The sequence below is a fragment of the Trichosurus vulpecula genome, chromosome 1, assembly GCF_011100635.1.
Source record: "Trichosurus vulpecula isolate mTriVul1 chromosome 1, mTriVul1.pri, whole genome shotgun sequence".
In the NCBI taxonomy this organism is placed as follows: Eukaryota; Metazoa; Chordata; class Mammalia; order Diprotodontia; family Phalangeridae; genus Trichosurus; species Trichosurus vulpecula.
Genome location: NC_050573.1, coordinates 406699147 through 406715131, shown reverse-complemented (window position 1 = coordinate 406715131; position 15985 = coordinate 406699147). Strand labels below are relative to the sequence as shown.

General features: G+C 41.3%; 1 protein-coding gene across 1 annotated transcript in view; it reads left to right on the top strand.

The window, feature by feature from the left end:
• The window catches only part of MROH2B (maestro heat like repeat family member 2B), an 84203-nt gene extending 73769 nt beyond the window's left edge, over positions 1 to 10434 (top strand). The window contains exons 36-43 of the mRNA XM_036746584.1: positions 593 to 707; positions 1655 to 1801; positions 2060 to 2242; positions 5220 to 5375; positions 5726 to 5860; positions 6495 to 6597; positions 8659 to 8724; positions 10289 to 10434. Of these exons, the coding sequence (XP_036602479.1) occupies positions 593 to 707; positions 1655 to 1801; positions 2060 to 2242; positions 5220 to 5375; positions 5726 to 5860; positions 6495 to 6597; positions 8659 to 8724; positions 10289 to 10395 (1012 nt within the window). The 3' untranslated portion in view covers positions 10396 to 10434. The remainder of the gene's footprint in view (positions 1 to 592; positions 708 to 1654; positions 1802 to 2059; positions 2243 to 5219; positions 5376 to 5725; positions 5861 to 6494; positions 6598 to 8658; positions 8725 to 10288) is intronic.
• Positions 10435 to 15985: the final 5551 nt, after the last annotated feature.

The window sequence follows — 15985 nt, the reverse complement described above, 5'->3', positions numbered from 1 at the left end:
AATGAATGAATAAAACAGGGAGGAAAAACTTAACATACCTGGGCTCTCAATTAGGGATCTTAATTAGCTTTATTTATATTGGTTGCCTCACTCAGGATCAAGAAAGAAAAACTTAGGGAGCACAATGGAAGGAGTGGGAAGAAGCAGAAAAGCATAAGGATCAGCAGTCAAAAACCCCGTTCACCCACCCAGGAAAAACGAGAGTTATTTGTGGGTAGTTTTATAAGATAGGTCATTAGAAGTCCCACACCTGACTTCCCTTTCCTATAAGGCACTCTTATGGAAAGTTTGTCTGCTCCAAAGTATCTGATGTTTCCCCTAACTCAGATGTTCTTCGCCTTTTTTCGTCATCGACCCCTTTGGCATTCTGGTGACACCTATAGGCTCCTTCTCACAATAATGTTTTTAAGTAACTGAAGGAAATAAGAAATTTCTGTTCAAGGTTAGGAAAAATAAAGACATAATTTTTCCCGACCCCCTGAAACCTATCCACAAACCTCTCTGGGGTCCATGGACCCTAGGTTAAGAAGCTCTGCTCTAACTATTTAGGAGTGCATTGTCTATGTCAACATCTCGGCCTTGCCTTTTCTAGGAGTTTGGTCACCTGGCAACAAGACGTCATGATAGGCATCATGCAGTACATGTTTTCATCACTTTCTTCAACGTCGGAGAACCTCCGAATAACAGGCACAGCGTTCTTCTCTGAGGCAAGGCCCAGCGCGGCTCACAGCGTGCTATTTTCCCACTTTGAGTTGTTTTCCAGACTCTAAGACTTCTTCTGTCACTGAGATTCCCACTTTTGTAGCCAAGTCAGAAACAAAAACAATGTCATGGACTACTATTTCCCGAACTTTGTCTTCCCAGTTAGACTGACTTTCAGGATTCTATGAATTCTGACGGTGGCACGCAGGATAAAAGACAGAAATACTCCGAATTTACTGTCGAGTCTAAAATTGTCATTGACCTTGCTTGTAGCATAGAGACGTTACTGCCCAGCCCTTTGGTGGATGGTGTAAAACCCCAGGCCTCTTATAGCACATTCCAATGCGCAAGATTTTCAGTGGAAACAACCACTCCCCAAAGAAACACACACACACACACACACACACACACACATGTATCCACACTCTACAAAGTTGTGCTCTTTTATCACAAAAAGACCTTACCTGCCTCTCTGGCTCTCCCACCTTCCAAAACACAAAGCTGAACTATAATGTGCCACCTTCATGGCACCCTGGAAGTCCAGGCTTTCTGTGTTATTGGTTCCATATAACAGGCACCCTCAGAGAGGGAGAAAAGCTGATGCCCTCATTGGAGTTCTTGACAGCAGCTGTTGCCTTCCTGTTTCACAAATCTACTGCCTGATTGCAACAACACTAGCAAATCTTGTCATATCACAAAGTTTCTGGAAAGAATTCTATATGGACCCTCATCCTCAGAACTGTCCATATCCAGAAACCTCATCTTCTGCAAACAGCCACCAAGTTGCTAACCAACATACCTAGACCCAGCTCTTCTCTTCCTTGTCCCCCAAAGTAATGACAAACCATTTCTAAATCATGGGCTAGTTAATTCCTTTGCTTCCTTGTCTTCTAAAAAAAAAGGAAGGAAAAACTCTTAATTCCAAGGCTAATGCTGAGTATGTTCATTTCAGCTCATGAAAGAGCCACTCCTTTGGAAACAGGGAAATCTGAGAGAAGTTCTGTTTGTAATAGACCAGAGTGCCTGGGATACCAACACCACTTTGAGGCAAATGGCGATCAGAGGACTTGGGAATGTGGCCATAGGATCACCACAAAAGGTAAGAGAAGTTATGAGGATTAAAGAGAATTCACATCATCTTGTCACTTTTTTAAGCTGAGATTTTTATTATTTTTCTCAAATGTATCCACTGGCTGCCAAAAGTAAATGAAGTAAGTGAAATGCCGAGTGAAATGCTGAAATGGAGGTCTTGAATCCATACAAGCCCCGATAGAACTTCAGGTTTCTTGCTCCCTAATTCCTATAGCCCCTGCCCCTATGGCAGCTGTTAGCATTAAGAGGCCTCTTTTCTCAACAGGTGAAGAAGAATAAGCAGATGCTGTTAGAAACAGTCATTAGGGGTCTCTACCATTTGACCCGCACAGAAGTCATCTGTGAAAGCCTGAAGGCACTCAAAAAAATCCTAGAACTGCTCACAGACAGAGATGTGAGCTTCTACTTCAAAGAAATAGTGCTGCAAACGAGAACCTTCTTTGAAGACGTAAGTGATTCAAATCCAGGAATCCTCCCCCAGGAGGAGCGGGATGACAAGCGTGGAGACAGGATCCAGGAGAGGCTCAGGGCAGAGTGAAGGGCAGCCTGATGGATGGCATCCCTCCTTCTATTATTTATCCTAGCTCTTCCTCCTCCTAAGTTTTCATCAGATCATAGAACCGGGGAAATATTCATCTATTCCATGTCCCTGCCTTCAGGAAGTATCACTAAAACATCCCAGGCAGGCGAGAATCCTTCTATATTTAAAGTCTGCCAGAGGAAAAGATTCGGTAACTTTTCTCAGTAATCCATTCCAATGTTTATCCTCCACCAATATCAGGAAATCATATATTTGTCTAACCCAAATCCTGTTTCTTCCTCTTGTTCTGGTATCAGTGGAGATGGAAAACAGCTAGTCACCAGGCTCTATATAAGAGTTAAAGCATTTGAAAAGTATAATTACATCATCTGCCTTCTTTCCAAACTAAAAAATCTCCTATTCTTTCCATTTTTCCCCTAGCACCAATTGCCCAGTCCTTTGTGGTTCTGCTCTGAAACCTCTCTGAATTTCCCAAGTCTATCTTTAGCTCTGTAACCCAGAATTGCACAAAGTAATCTAGATAAGGTTGGAGTGGGACTCAATGTAACACGGAAGGTAAAATTCTTTCACAATTCCAATCTTCTCCTGTTTATCGATCAATCAACAAGTCTCTATTAAGCACCTGCTATGTTCCAGGTACTCTGCTAAGCAGTGGGGTTACACGTAGGCAGAACAAAAGCATCCCTTCTCCTTCTGATTTCTTGTTTGTTTTTGTGGTCATTGCTCTATAATCTGGACTTACGGTCAGTTGTTAACCTCAATGACCTGTCCATTATTATTTGCTGCACTTACCCATAATCTACCCTCCAGTCAATATTCATGAAACTGTTTTTTCCCCCAACCTATGTGTACTGTCCAGCATTTAGCCTCAACAAATTTCTTCATTTTGCTTGCTTTTAACTACCTCCAATTTACCAAGGTCATTTTGGATTTGAATCCTGTCCTTCAGGACGCGTAGCCCATATCCCACTCAGTCCAGTGTGTTCTCCAAAATAAATGAGCATGCTTCTTTTCTTCCTTCACACACATCCTTGATGACCAGATTTAAGCCAGGACCCAAGAATGACCCCTACAGAGACCCACTTGTTGTACTCTTCCCCCCGGTTTGACATGATCCCTTGATATCAGTTCTCTGGGTCTGACTTTCCTGTCAATCATGCATTTACATAACAGTTGTGTGCTGTAGAATAGAGATGTTCTCAGTATCATTATAGAAGACAGAATCTCAAGTTAGATTATATCCTATCATTTCGCCTAGATCTACCTACGCTGTCAGTTTGTCACAGGAGGAAATTAGATTAGTTTGATAGGCCTTGGGCTTTCACAGAGCCATTTTGTTTGTTATGCATGTAGCCTGTTTTCTTCAAAGAGTTTACAAACTTATTTTGTGATTTATTTCAGCCTATATTTATCACTGTCTTATTTAAGTTTCTGGAATAGATTTGTAATTTTGAATTATTATCTTTCTTCTCAAAATATAGATACTGTATCACTCTTTTCTAATTTCCAGACATGATGCCCTCTGTCCCTGCCTCAATCCCCATAGCCCCATTGCTCTAGGATTTCCCAAAAACGGTAGTTATACAAATCACCTTGAGTCAGGAATTAGTCTTGGTATATGTAGGAAGGCAGAGCAGCAGAGTGGGAAAGCAAGAGACAACAGGTAGAATTATGTGCAATAGATTGACCTAGACAATTTTGTCCTTTTTAAAGCTATAGAAATTGTTGGATTATATGACTGCTTTTTCTTGCATCATTATCTCAGTTTGCTCTCCTCTTGTAAGAAAGAAAGGCAGTTTTTTTATCCAATTTCCCTTTACAGTATGTAAATTGTACAATCTCCAATGCCTCCTTCAATTTTCTGCCCTGACTACCATTTCTTATTCCTCCTTATGCCTTTTGGATGATCAGCCACAGCTTCTATTATGTCAACAGAAATAATCACTCTTATGAATGATTATGAGGTAGTATTTGTATTGCCGCAGACCAGTGTGACAGAAAGGGTACTTTATGGAAGAATTAGACCTGTCATTCAATGCAAAGCAATAGACCTTTATTTGGCACATTTTTGGTTCACACAAAAGAAGACCTTGAAGTAGTTTAACCTAAGATACGCAAAGGTGGCAACATAAAGGGTTAGCCAAGAACAACATTTGGACCACAATTGCCTCTCCAGAGCAACAAGGGAAAGAAACCAGGACAGTACCAACCCGCAAACAAGGGCAGCAGCCAGCACCTTACAGAGGTCACTGTTTATACTCAGTGCATTGTTGCACTAAGAGCTCTTAGCCTTCCCAGGTTCAGTGAATATGAATAGGATTCTTGGGTCCATCACTAGATGTATCAGAGCATCTCAGGGATACTGAAGAGAGCTATGGATTTATAGGTAGGAACAGGTTCTTTAGCAGGTATATATGGTTGGCTTTATTCATATGCCACAAGCAGGAAAGTGCCAATTAGAGTGGATGCACTGGAGATGGATGTTTCTAACTTGGAAGGATCCAGGCATAAAAGATTCCAGAAATGAAAGGGGCATCAGGAAGGAGTAGGTATATCCATAACCAAGATAGCCTAGATAGACAGACAGACAGACAGATACATAGAGAGAGAGATGATAGATAGATAGATAGATAGATAGATAGATAGATAGATATAAGATAAGATGCTTATTTCAACATATTTCCTGTGTAATCTTATGTATTTTATTTTTTGCTTTTGAAAATACTCTGAGAAAGGGTTCACTAGACATCCAGACAGGTCCATGTCACATAAAGGGGTCAGAATCCCTGGACTTGTACCTCCTTTGCAGACTGTAGGGATGGGTATGAGGAGGAACCAGGAGCTTAAAGTCTCACTCACCTAGAGGATGTCTTTGTGGCTGCAGGAGCAGGATGATGTGAGGCTGACTGCATTCTTCTTATTTGAAGATCTGGCATCTCTAACAGGAAAAAGGTGGAAAATGTTTTTTACTGAAGAAATTAAAAAGAGCATGATTTCATTCGTTCTCCACCTCTGGGATTCCAACCCAAAGATAGGTACGGTAAGTGAAATAGCACAGAAACCCACCCCTCTTTACTCTCTTCCCCCCCCGAGAGAGAACAGAGAGCCTGCTGACCCCCTACACTGCTGGCTTGAAGAATCAACTCTGTTACTGCCACTCAGGTGACAGAATCTCCGAGTCTTTTCTGTGATATCTATGGTCTCTCCAAATCTCTTTCAGGGTTTCCTCTTCCATCTTTACAACCAGCACCAATGAATGATAATAAGACTCATAGTGCCATTGGCACTTCCTGTTTCTGACACCCTTTGCTCCCCAGGATTCTCTCTCGGCTGGGATGGAGACACTCTAATTGTCAGGAGTCAGAGTAAGCAGGAAACTTTATTTTCCAGGCTTGCCGTGATGCCCTGGCTGCCTGTATTCCATTTCTTGGCATCCAAGATTTACATGCACTACTGGACCGCTTTGTTGACTGCCAGGAAATGCCAAAGGACAAGGAATTCTTTGGAGATCTATGCATGAAGCTGGTGAGTAAGGGGCAGGGATGCTAATGAATGCCTCAGGGTCTAAGAAAGGAAAGGGGCCCATCAGGCTGATAAGTCACATACTTCTCCAGAATGATTGGGGAAAATTGCAGGTTGGCAAATGGAGCAGATGAACACTGACCACAGAGAGAAAACGGTCATGAGGGATAGTGGTACCTTCTCTCTGCCCTTGCCATCACTGCCCTTCCACTCTGACATCCTAGCTGAAGTTAATGTTCTTTACCTCCCCAAGCCCAGTGTGTCACTACTGAATTTAGGACAGTGTAGGGATGGAGACTATATACCTGTGAAATCATTCACTGGTATAGGGGACCACCAAGTGAGGGAAAATCTATCAATGAAGGATGCTATCTTTTCTGCAGCTTAAAGTCTTAGAGGATTCTCCAAAAGCATGGAGACATTTGAGTGCAGCCTCATCCCAGAATGTATGGAGGGGAGTGAAGTACAAGAAGACTAGAAAGACAGGAAGGGGAGAGGTGGTGAAGATCTTTTTGTGCCAGATAGAGGCTATATAAAGGTTCTCTTATTTTCTCAATCCCTTTTAAATCTTGGCTTGAGAGAAGAGAGTCAACTAGTCCTTCTTCCAGATACTACCTGCTTAATTCATTTCTTCTAGGCAAAGAAGAATCAGGACCTGCTATGGATCCTCCACACGCACACATTTGCCTACTTCAACAGTTCCTGGGAAGGGATCCGAAGTGGTGCAGCCAAACTAACAGGTCAGGTCAAGCCTCCTTCGTCACTCACATGCCCCACTTGCCTCTCCTCCCTCTCTTCTAGATCCTTCCTTTCTCAGTGTCAGTCCCAGTGAAACCCCAATGTGATAAAGAGATCTTGTCCCAGAAAAATAGGCAAGATCTCCCTTCCCCACAAAGAGATCCTGGCTGCCTCCCTTTGTGGGTACCTTTTGTGAGTCCCCGAGTCAGAGAATCCCAGAAGTTTAGAGCTGGAAGGGACCCTGGAGGCAGCTTACTCCAACCTTGAACAAGAATCACCAATATATCACAGTGTACCTGACAGTGGCTGACCTGTCTTTGCTTAAAAATCGCCAAAGATGGACAACCCCTGGAGACAGCACATTCCTCTTTGGGCTGGCTCCAATGATTAGGAAAATTTTCCTACATTAAAACTAAGACTGCACTTATGTATCTGCTACCCATCGTATGAAAATGCCTTCCCTCCAAGGGTCTTGTTTCTTAGATTATAATCCAAATTTACATAGTTGTTCTTAGTCCCCACCATGAACTCCAAGTTCAATTTAGAACTTGCTCTTCACTGCTCTTCTGATATACTAGGCTTATTCCAGTCTCCCATGTTGCCCACAACACTCAAACCCTCCTACAAGCCAGAATGCCTTCCTTCTTGAGACCTCTCCTCTCAATTATGGAAAGAGTAATATAGTGGGAATCTGGTAGGTACTTGGGTATCATCCTCAGATCCTCACGCATACCCCCCATATCTAATCTGTTGCCAAGTCCTGTTGATTCTTACCTTTAGTTACAAGGTATATCTTTCCTATGAACCCCCTTTTCTCCACTGACATTGTCCCTGACCTGGCGCAGTCCCTCATCACTTCAAGCCTGCACTATTGCAATAATCTGCTGGTTGTTCTCTATGCCATGAGTCTCTCCTGACTCCAGCCCATTCTTCTGTCATACTCAATAAATACCAGTCACTCCCCATCACCTCCAGGATCCAATATAAAATCCTCTGTTTGGCATTCAAAATTCATCATAACCTGGCCTCTTTCCAACCTTTCTAGTCTCCTTATACTTTACTCCATAACATGTACTCTATGATCCAGCAACACTGGCCTCCTTACTATTCCTCAAACAAGACAATTCATCTCCCAACTCCAGATATTTTCCGTGGCTATCACCCATACCTGGAATATTCTCTCTCTTCTCATCTCTGCTTTCAGACTTCCCTGGCCTCCTTCAAGTCTCAGGTTCTATAAGAAGTTTTCCTGATTCCTCTAAATCCTCGTACCTTCCCTCTGTTGATTATCTCTAATTTATCTTGTATACGGTTTGTTGGTACACAGTCACTTCCATGCTTTCACCCCCACTAGACTGTGAGCTTCTTGAGAGCAGGGGCTCCTTTTTGTCTTTCTTTGTATCCCTAGCACTTAGCACAATATAACAGACACTTAATAAATGCTTATGTACTGACTGACTAACTGGAAGCCTGCATTCTCTAAGAATCACTTAGCACTTGTTATGTGATCTTGGCTAAATCGCTGAAATGAATTTGATCTCAGCTTCCTTCTCCATGAACTGTAGGGAATGATTTCTTTAGGGTCTCTTCTGGTTCTAAAATGCTAGGGTTCAAGTTCCACTTTTTTTTTCACTAAACCTGCTCCAATTATCCCCCAGTCCACCTTGATCTCTTCTTTATCTGAATTCCCACAGCATCTTTAGTTAATACTTAATTGTTCATAGGTATTAGTCTAATCTTCCCTCACTTAACTGGCACTTTTTTAGGACAGAGATCTTGTAATGCCCTCATGATTGCACATAGCCTCTCACCCTGGCACCTTGCATAGTTCCGGGCATATAGAAACCACTCAATATTTGTTGAATGATTCCATCCAGATCATTCATCCTCACATCTCCTTGAGAAGTCCAAAGTGAAAATTTGCCTTCCACATATATAACCAAATTATAGCTCTGTTTTTAATAAGATCCCATTTCTTCTTCCTCCTCCCCTACTACCATCCCATTTAAATATTTGTTACCTCTAGTAATGAAGTAAATATTTCCTCCTCCTCTTGCACTTAGATGCCATTATTCAGAATGTGACACCTCAATTTTTGGAGATGCTGGACCGAGAACAATTGGACTCATGTAAGTACAAGTAAATACAACTTTTGCCTAGCTCAGTGACGTATCCAAAAAGGAAGCCATATTGTGCTTCCTTGAGCTCTGGGTCAACCTAGAAGCTGTAAAAAGATAGCACTACTTGATGCACTTGAATCAAAGTTAAAGAATCCTTAGAGAATGAAATTTCTCAAGAACTCCAAACTCAGATTAGAGTCCAAGACCATTTAGTGAGCCCCACTCTCAGGAGTCATTGCCAACCTACTTCCCCTTTCTAAGATCTAAGGCCAGGCTCTTCTCTTCCTCATAGCCACAAACGGAGGATCCTTTCACCCACCTGCTAACAGGTTAAGTGAGGTAATGAATAAAGGTGGGACATTTAGCAGTTTTGTGATTCTGGGAAATTCACTTAACCTCTCTGATCCTCAGTTTCCTCATCTGTAGAATGGGGAATAATAATAACACGTATCTCACAGGGTTGTGAGGGACAAATTAAATAATGACTGCTTTGCAAACCTTAAAGTGGTGTATCAGTGTGAGCTGTAGTGACTACTAGGGAGGCAGAATGGAGCATGTGAAGGACGGTCACATAGTGACCACAGTAAGGTAAAGAAGAGCAATATGGAAACATTCAGACTCAGAGCAATACAATGCTTAATCTTTATTTTCCAAGAGTGGTGATACAATCAATATGCCTGCCCCAGAAAGTGGTGGAAGATTATAGGTACAGAATGATACACCCAGGGCCAAGCATTCTTAGTATTTGGTATTAGTCTTTCTACTCTGTAGAAAGTATAAGTATTAGTCTTTCTACTCTGTACCTTCTTAATTCTAAAGACAGGTTCTATTTGGTGGAGGGAGAGAGCATTGGCAAATAACATAGGTTTCTACAAAAACATTGGAAGAAAGGAGGGAGGAGAACAGGGAGGGAGAGAGAGAAAGAAAGAGAAGTGGAGGGAAAAAAAGAAGGGATAAAGAGAGGAAAGGAAGAAGAAAAGGAGGAAGAGAAGGAAGACAGAAGGGAAGAAAAAAGAAGAGAAGAAGTAAAGAAGGAAGAGAGAAAGGAAGAAGGGAGGAAAAGAACAAGGGAAGAAGGAAGGAAGGACAGAAGAAAGGAAGAGGGGAGAAAGGAAGGGAAGAAGAAGGGGAGGAGGAAGGGAGGAAAACAGGAAGAAAGGGAAGAAGGGAGGAAGGGAAGAAAGCAAAGTAGAGAAGGAGGAATAAAGGAAGGGAAGGAGGGAGGAAAGAAATGAAGAATGGAGGGAAGGAGCTATGCTTGGAATCAGGAAAGATTTAAGTTTGAATCTCATCTCTGGTACTCCTTAGTTGAATGACCTTGTGCTTCGATTTCCTCATCCATAAACTAAATATAATTCTTTCAGTACTTACCTCTAAGGGTTGTGAGGAAAGTGTTTTGCAAAATTTAAAAGTATTACATAAATGTGAATTGCTGTCATTAATACCTGAGACCCGAGTTGGGGAGTTGGCCCTGCAAGGCGGCACTGGCTAGATTGGGTTTTGTGTTGCCTCTCCACTTATGGTCTCTAAATGCCTCTTCATTTCTTGACCTTTCCTTTTCCTTCTATTTCAGGTCTCCAGGCACTTAGGGAAGATCCCTGTGTCAGTGTCCAGATAGCCGCTGAAGCTGCCATGCAGACCTTCTTGAGAAGATGTAGAGAGATAGGCAACCGTTCATAAACTGTCAGGAAATAAACTGCTGGGCTTTTTATATGACTGAAACTGGTCTTCATCCTAATCCCTCATAACTTTGCAGTGTCCTAGGAAAAGGCTAGCATGTGAGAGCTGAGGATCTTGTCACAGCAGTAGCTTAATCCTCTTGAGATTCAGGTTCCACCATACCAGTCTGACTTCTGACACAATTAGTGCCCCCAGAATTCCATGTCTGGGGCACTTCTTTGACTCACCTGGTAGCACCTCCTCTCCAACAAGCTTTTGTCAGATTTGTCCTTTCTTCCAGGGAGCTCAAACTCCAGAAAATTTCAGAAGATCTTGTAATATCAAAATATTTTTCTTAAGACTCACAAGTAGAAGTCATGATCATTCTTCACACAGAATCTTTTCCTCTTCCATCTTTGTCCCCACCTCTCTCTCATCTAACAAGTAGTCTTACAATCACTATTAATTAGCCCTAAGTCTTCAGTAGCTCAAGGATTTGTGGTTTTGTCATCATGAGATCTCCCTACACTGAGATAGCAACAACGTATAACTTAATGGAACACATTTGCCTGGAACTCAGAGAGGTCAATCAATTTTCCAAGGTAGATCTTATTTGTCTTAAACAAATTTAGTAAAGTAAAAGGATTTGAACTCACATCTTCCTGACTACCAAATTGGGCACAACATTCTCTCTCTTCTCAGATATAATTTATAAGCTAAGATTTATCATTTGTTTTTTGTGAAAGAAACTTTGCTCTAAAAGTCATTCAGTAAGCATTTATTGAATGCCTACTATGTATCAGGCACTGTATTTAGTAGTAGGGGTGTAAAACAAGGGAAAAGACAATCTCTTTTCTCAAGGACCTCAAAGTCTAATAGGCCTCCTTTTCATCTGCATCCCAAAACTTCTGCCCTCTTTATATTTTAGAGCTTGGTAAGGGATATTTTTTTTTGTTTTTGGTCTTTACCTGGTCTATTCCTCCAAGACTACTCTCTTTCCTCTATTCTTCATCAAACATCATTGATGATTGCTTTCCTACTTTGTCCTAATATCCTTCCTAGACTCTGTTACTAGACTGAACCCCACCTAATCATCCAGCCCTGGGGATATGTTTGGCTTCCCAGAACCTTCCGTGGACCAAGTAAGACTCCCTAAGTGGGACCCATTTGAACACTTGGAGGCAAGGCATATGGGTTTGGCTGACCTGCCTTACAGGTTGGTTTCAGTTAGATGACTTTTAGGGATGACAAGGTACAATGTGAGAGCTATTTATGTGGTTATGTTCAACTACCTCGGCACAAGAGAAAAACCCTAGTAAGACTGTAAGCGCTTCAAGGACGTGTTCCACGACTTAGATTTCTTCGGTAAGCCCCACAATGATTTAGCATAGTCTTGTGCACGTAAGAACTATTGCCTGACTGGTTAGCTGATTTCCCCATGCACTTAAGTCAAAGACTGTTCCACTAGCCCAGGATCTCTAATACCCTCCCTACAGATTTCAATTCCATTTAGTATTTATTGAGTATTAGAAAGTACTGTGCCGCATATCCATTCACTTGACCTTTGGACCTTTGGGATATGGTAGAATTAAAATAGACCTTAGCCAAATAACTGCTTGCTTTGTTTTGCGCAGCCATTGTATGTGATTTTGGTACCCCGGACTACGATTATACCATTCTTCCAAATAAAGTACACTCAACCAGAGGTGTCAAACACTCGAACCAGAGGACGCTGCCCACAACACTCCTGATGTGGTCTGAACCAGACTAAAATGTAATTGGGACATATATAACAAAAAAATAAAATAAAATAAAACATAGATAATATATTTTAAAACTAAGTCTAAAAGCTAGCCACAGGGATCCTTATGGATGGATTAGTGGCGCTATTCTATTTGTTTCATACTACTGCTGTAGATTACAGGGCCTCATAGACTTATGAAGTAAACAAATGAGGCACCAAATACAATGTAAAAAATTAACCCTTAGCCACAATAGCCCTTGCCTAACACAGTGCCCAAAGTATCCACTGTTGGAATCACTGGGTTTTGGAAAAGAGTTTTTAGAGATCATATGGTCCAATCCTTTCTTTTACCAGCAAAACAAAAAACAAACCAAAAAAACACAGAAGGTTTACAAAACTTTCCCCCAAAGTCACAAAACTACTTTGTGACAGACCCAGGACAAGAATTCAGATCCTTGGTCAGACCTATCATAAACATCACTTGTCTCAGGTCCCAAATTTGATCACAGAAAAATATATGCAGTATTCAACTACTCTCCCAAGCAAACAAGGCCTTTACGATGGATGGGAATAAAGTACATTCTTCCAACAGAAGCAAGATCGCTAGCCTTATGGTATTGCTCTTGATTTTCTAACAACTTGCCCATATCATTGCTTTTGGGGGGGGGGGGGCATTTGAGTTAAGCCTCTGAAGTGCCAGAAAATGCCTTTTATATGTTTAGGTGACCCTAGAGTATCCTGCCATTCTAGCATCAGAACTGAAAAAGAGCTGAAGCTATGCAGCAGGACAAGAAGAGGTCCCAGACCCACACAGAGGAGTTTGACCTTGTGCAAGAAACAAGAACAGGTGCCAATTGGTAGCTCTGTCACTCACTACTCTGTTTAAGGACACAGATACAGGGCAGACTGAAGAGGGGACCTATGCCTAGAAGTGGCATTGCAGAGGGAGGTACAATGGTGGACCTTAAACTATGTAGTGAGAAAGGAGCAAATTCAGAAGCAAACAGCAGCCATATGGCTCTAATCCTGGCAACAAGTCAGATCAAGATTTTCAGTTTCAGTGTCTAGTCCAGTCTGAAGCCTGCAGGAGAATAAGCAATGAAAGAAACCAAACCAAAGTGAAGCCTTTAGTGCTGTCGTTCTGAACTAACAGAGCTTTGCAACTGGCTGACAGTGGCTAGGTCAAGCAGCAGTCTACTGGAACTCTTAAAAGAAGCAAGCCCATGGACTTGTTGCTCAGAACCAAACCCAAGTCAGGAACTTGCAGAGCTCAGACCAGGAAGGCATTGATCAGATCATTTAGAGGCACTGAAAGTTGGCAGGTCCCCAGCCTGAACTGTCTCTGAGATCCTGAAATACCAAAACACTCAGTATTCCAAGAAAGCAGCAGTAAAACCCAAGAGAACACAAGCTCAGCCCATATATCCCATCAAGTAGCATACATGGCTCAGTCCTAATGAAATCCCAACCCAGGAAGTAGTCTGGAAAAATAAGCAAACAAAGAAAACCATCAAAAAGAACTATCATGGTGATAGGGATGGTTAAAAGCCAAATGCAGAAAAACAGAATGACTCCAAAATACCTACAAGCTAAACTTCAAAAAAATAACTAGGAATAGAATTAGCAGTTTGGCACGAGAGGTACAAAAGCTTACCCAAGGAACACACTCACTGAAAATCAAAATGGATCAAATAGAAACTAATGCCTCAATAAAACATCAAGAATTATGTCAAAAAACTGAAAAAGAAAAAAAAATTATATATACACATACTACTGACCTGGAAAACAGATCTAGAAGAAATAATTTAAGAACCACTAGACTACTTGAAATCCATGACTGCCCTCCCCCAAAAAGACAGACATAATTCAAGAATTGTTTTTAAACCTACCCATATCTTTTAGAACCAGAAAGCAAAGTAGAATAGAAAGAATCTACCAGTCACCTCCTAAAAAAAACCCCAAAATGAGAACTCTTAGGAACATTATAGCTAAAATACTGAGTTTCCAGTTCGAAAAAAAAATTCAAATTTCACTCTCATTCAAAGTGGTCAAAGGAAGAAGCATAACAAACACATACACATACACACCCAGAACACAGAATAAAAAAAATATATTTCACCAAATGGGGAAACAAGGGCAGGGTGGGGAGAAGAAGGGAGAGAGAGGGGGAAAAGAAGAGGGGAGAATAAAAGGGAGAGATTAGTCCTAAGCAAAACTAACTCTAAGCAGAGAAGATCTTGAAGAATGATTTGAAAGCAAAGAAAGTTTAGGGAGCTGTGACTGGGATTTAGGTAAGAGAAAGAGAAGAAGGGAAGGGAAATAGAAGGAGATTATACCAAACCTAGAGCACTGATGCTGAGCACACTCCTTCCTTCCCTCTCACCACCTTCTCCTTGTTTATAAAGAGGGGGCAGGAACCAATGAGAAGAAAAGGTATAAGAGAATAGGATGAAAGGAAATATGCAATAATCATGACTGTAAATGTGAAAGGGATGAATTCACCATTAAACAGAAGAAGACAGCAGACTAGATTAGAAAGCATAATTCAACATGTTGATTATAAGAAACATCCTTAAAACAGAGATTCCCGCAAAGTTCAAATGAGCGGCTAAAGCAAAGTTAATTAGGCTTCAGCTGAAGCGAAGACCTAAGAACTCTGATAAATCCAAAGACTAATCACAATTCAAGGCATATGACAACAAAGTATACATATTACCCGCCTATGGATCCACAGGTGATGGACTCAAGATATAAAATAAGACACATTTTTAGGCATGGACAGAGTGAGAATTTGTTTTGCTTCTCTATGCATATGTATTATAAAAGTTCTTTTCATTTTTTATTTCCCCAACAGAAAAGAGAAAATTAACACAATACATGTTAATTAAAATTGTTAAATTTGTTTAAAATGATTTTTTTTAATTTTGACAAAAAGTAAAATAAAATCAAAGTTAAAAAAAATAAACAAACCTTAGATATTGCTATAACAAAGTAGCCAGTTGAAACCTTGGACATAAAGTCCCCTGGTAACGGCATAAGACAGACAAGATTTAATAGAAGCAAAAAGTTAGAGAAGGTAGCCTTGATTTTAGTCCATGCCAGTCTTGAGGCACCACCAACAAAAGGCTACCCAAAGGACTACTCACATAGATATAACTTGCCACAGTTAAGTTCCTTATGAACAGGGCTACCAGCAAGTATCTTTGCACAGCATAGTGAAATCCTGCCTGCCCGTTTACTTAGTGGTAGACACTATAAGAACAAGGAGATAGATCTCACCCATTGCCACTTATCATATTTCATACTCAGCAGCCTTAGTATGCCAAGGTCACCCAGGGAACCAATAATGAGCATAGATTGTGTTTACAATGGGACTCTCAGGTAAGACTGGATAAGGAAGCAACACAGTCAGACCAGTAGTTTAGGAAAATTGCTTTGGCAGCTATCTGGAGGATGAACAGATTGGAATGGGGGCAGGGGGACTTGATAATGGGAGACCAGCCAGAAGATGGCCTGAACTAGTAGAGAGGCTGTGTGAGTAGGGGAAGGGGGTCTAATGTGAGAAATGTTATGGAGGTACAGATAGGAAGATGGGCCAGTTGATTAGATATGTGTGATGAAGGAAAGTGAAAGGTAGAGGATAACACCAAGATCTTGAATCTGAATGACTAGAATAGCATCCTCAACAGCAGTTCAGATCACAATCCATCCTGCATAATCTATGAGCCAGTTACTATCCACAGGACACAAAGCCTCCCCCTAAAGGGCACCTGCTAAAGCCACAAGGTGATCTGGGTGTTATAGGTTGACCAGCTAGGAGTCAGGAAGCTTTTGCTGTGGGTATTAGGAAGGTGGAAGCTGGGAGCT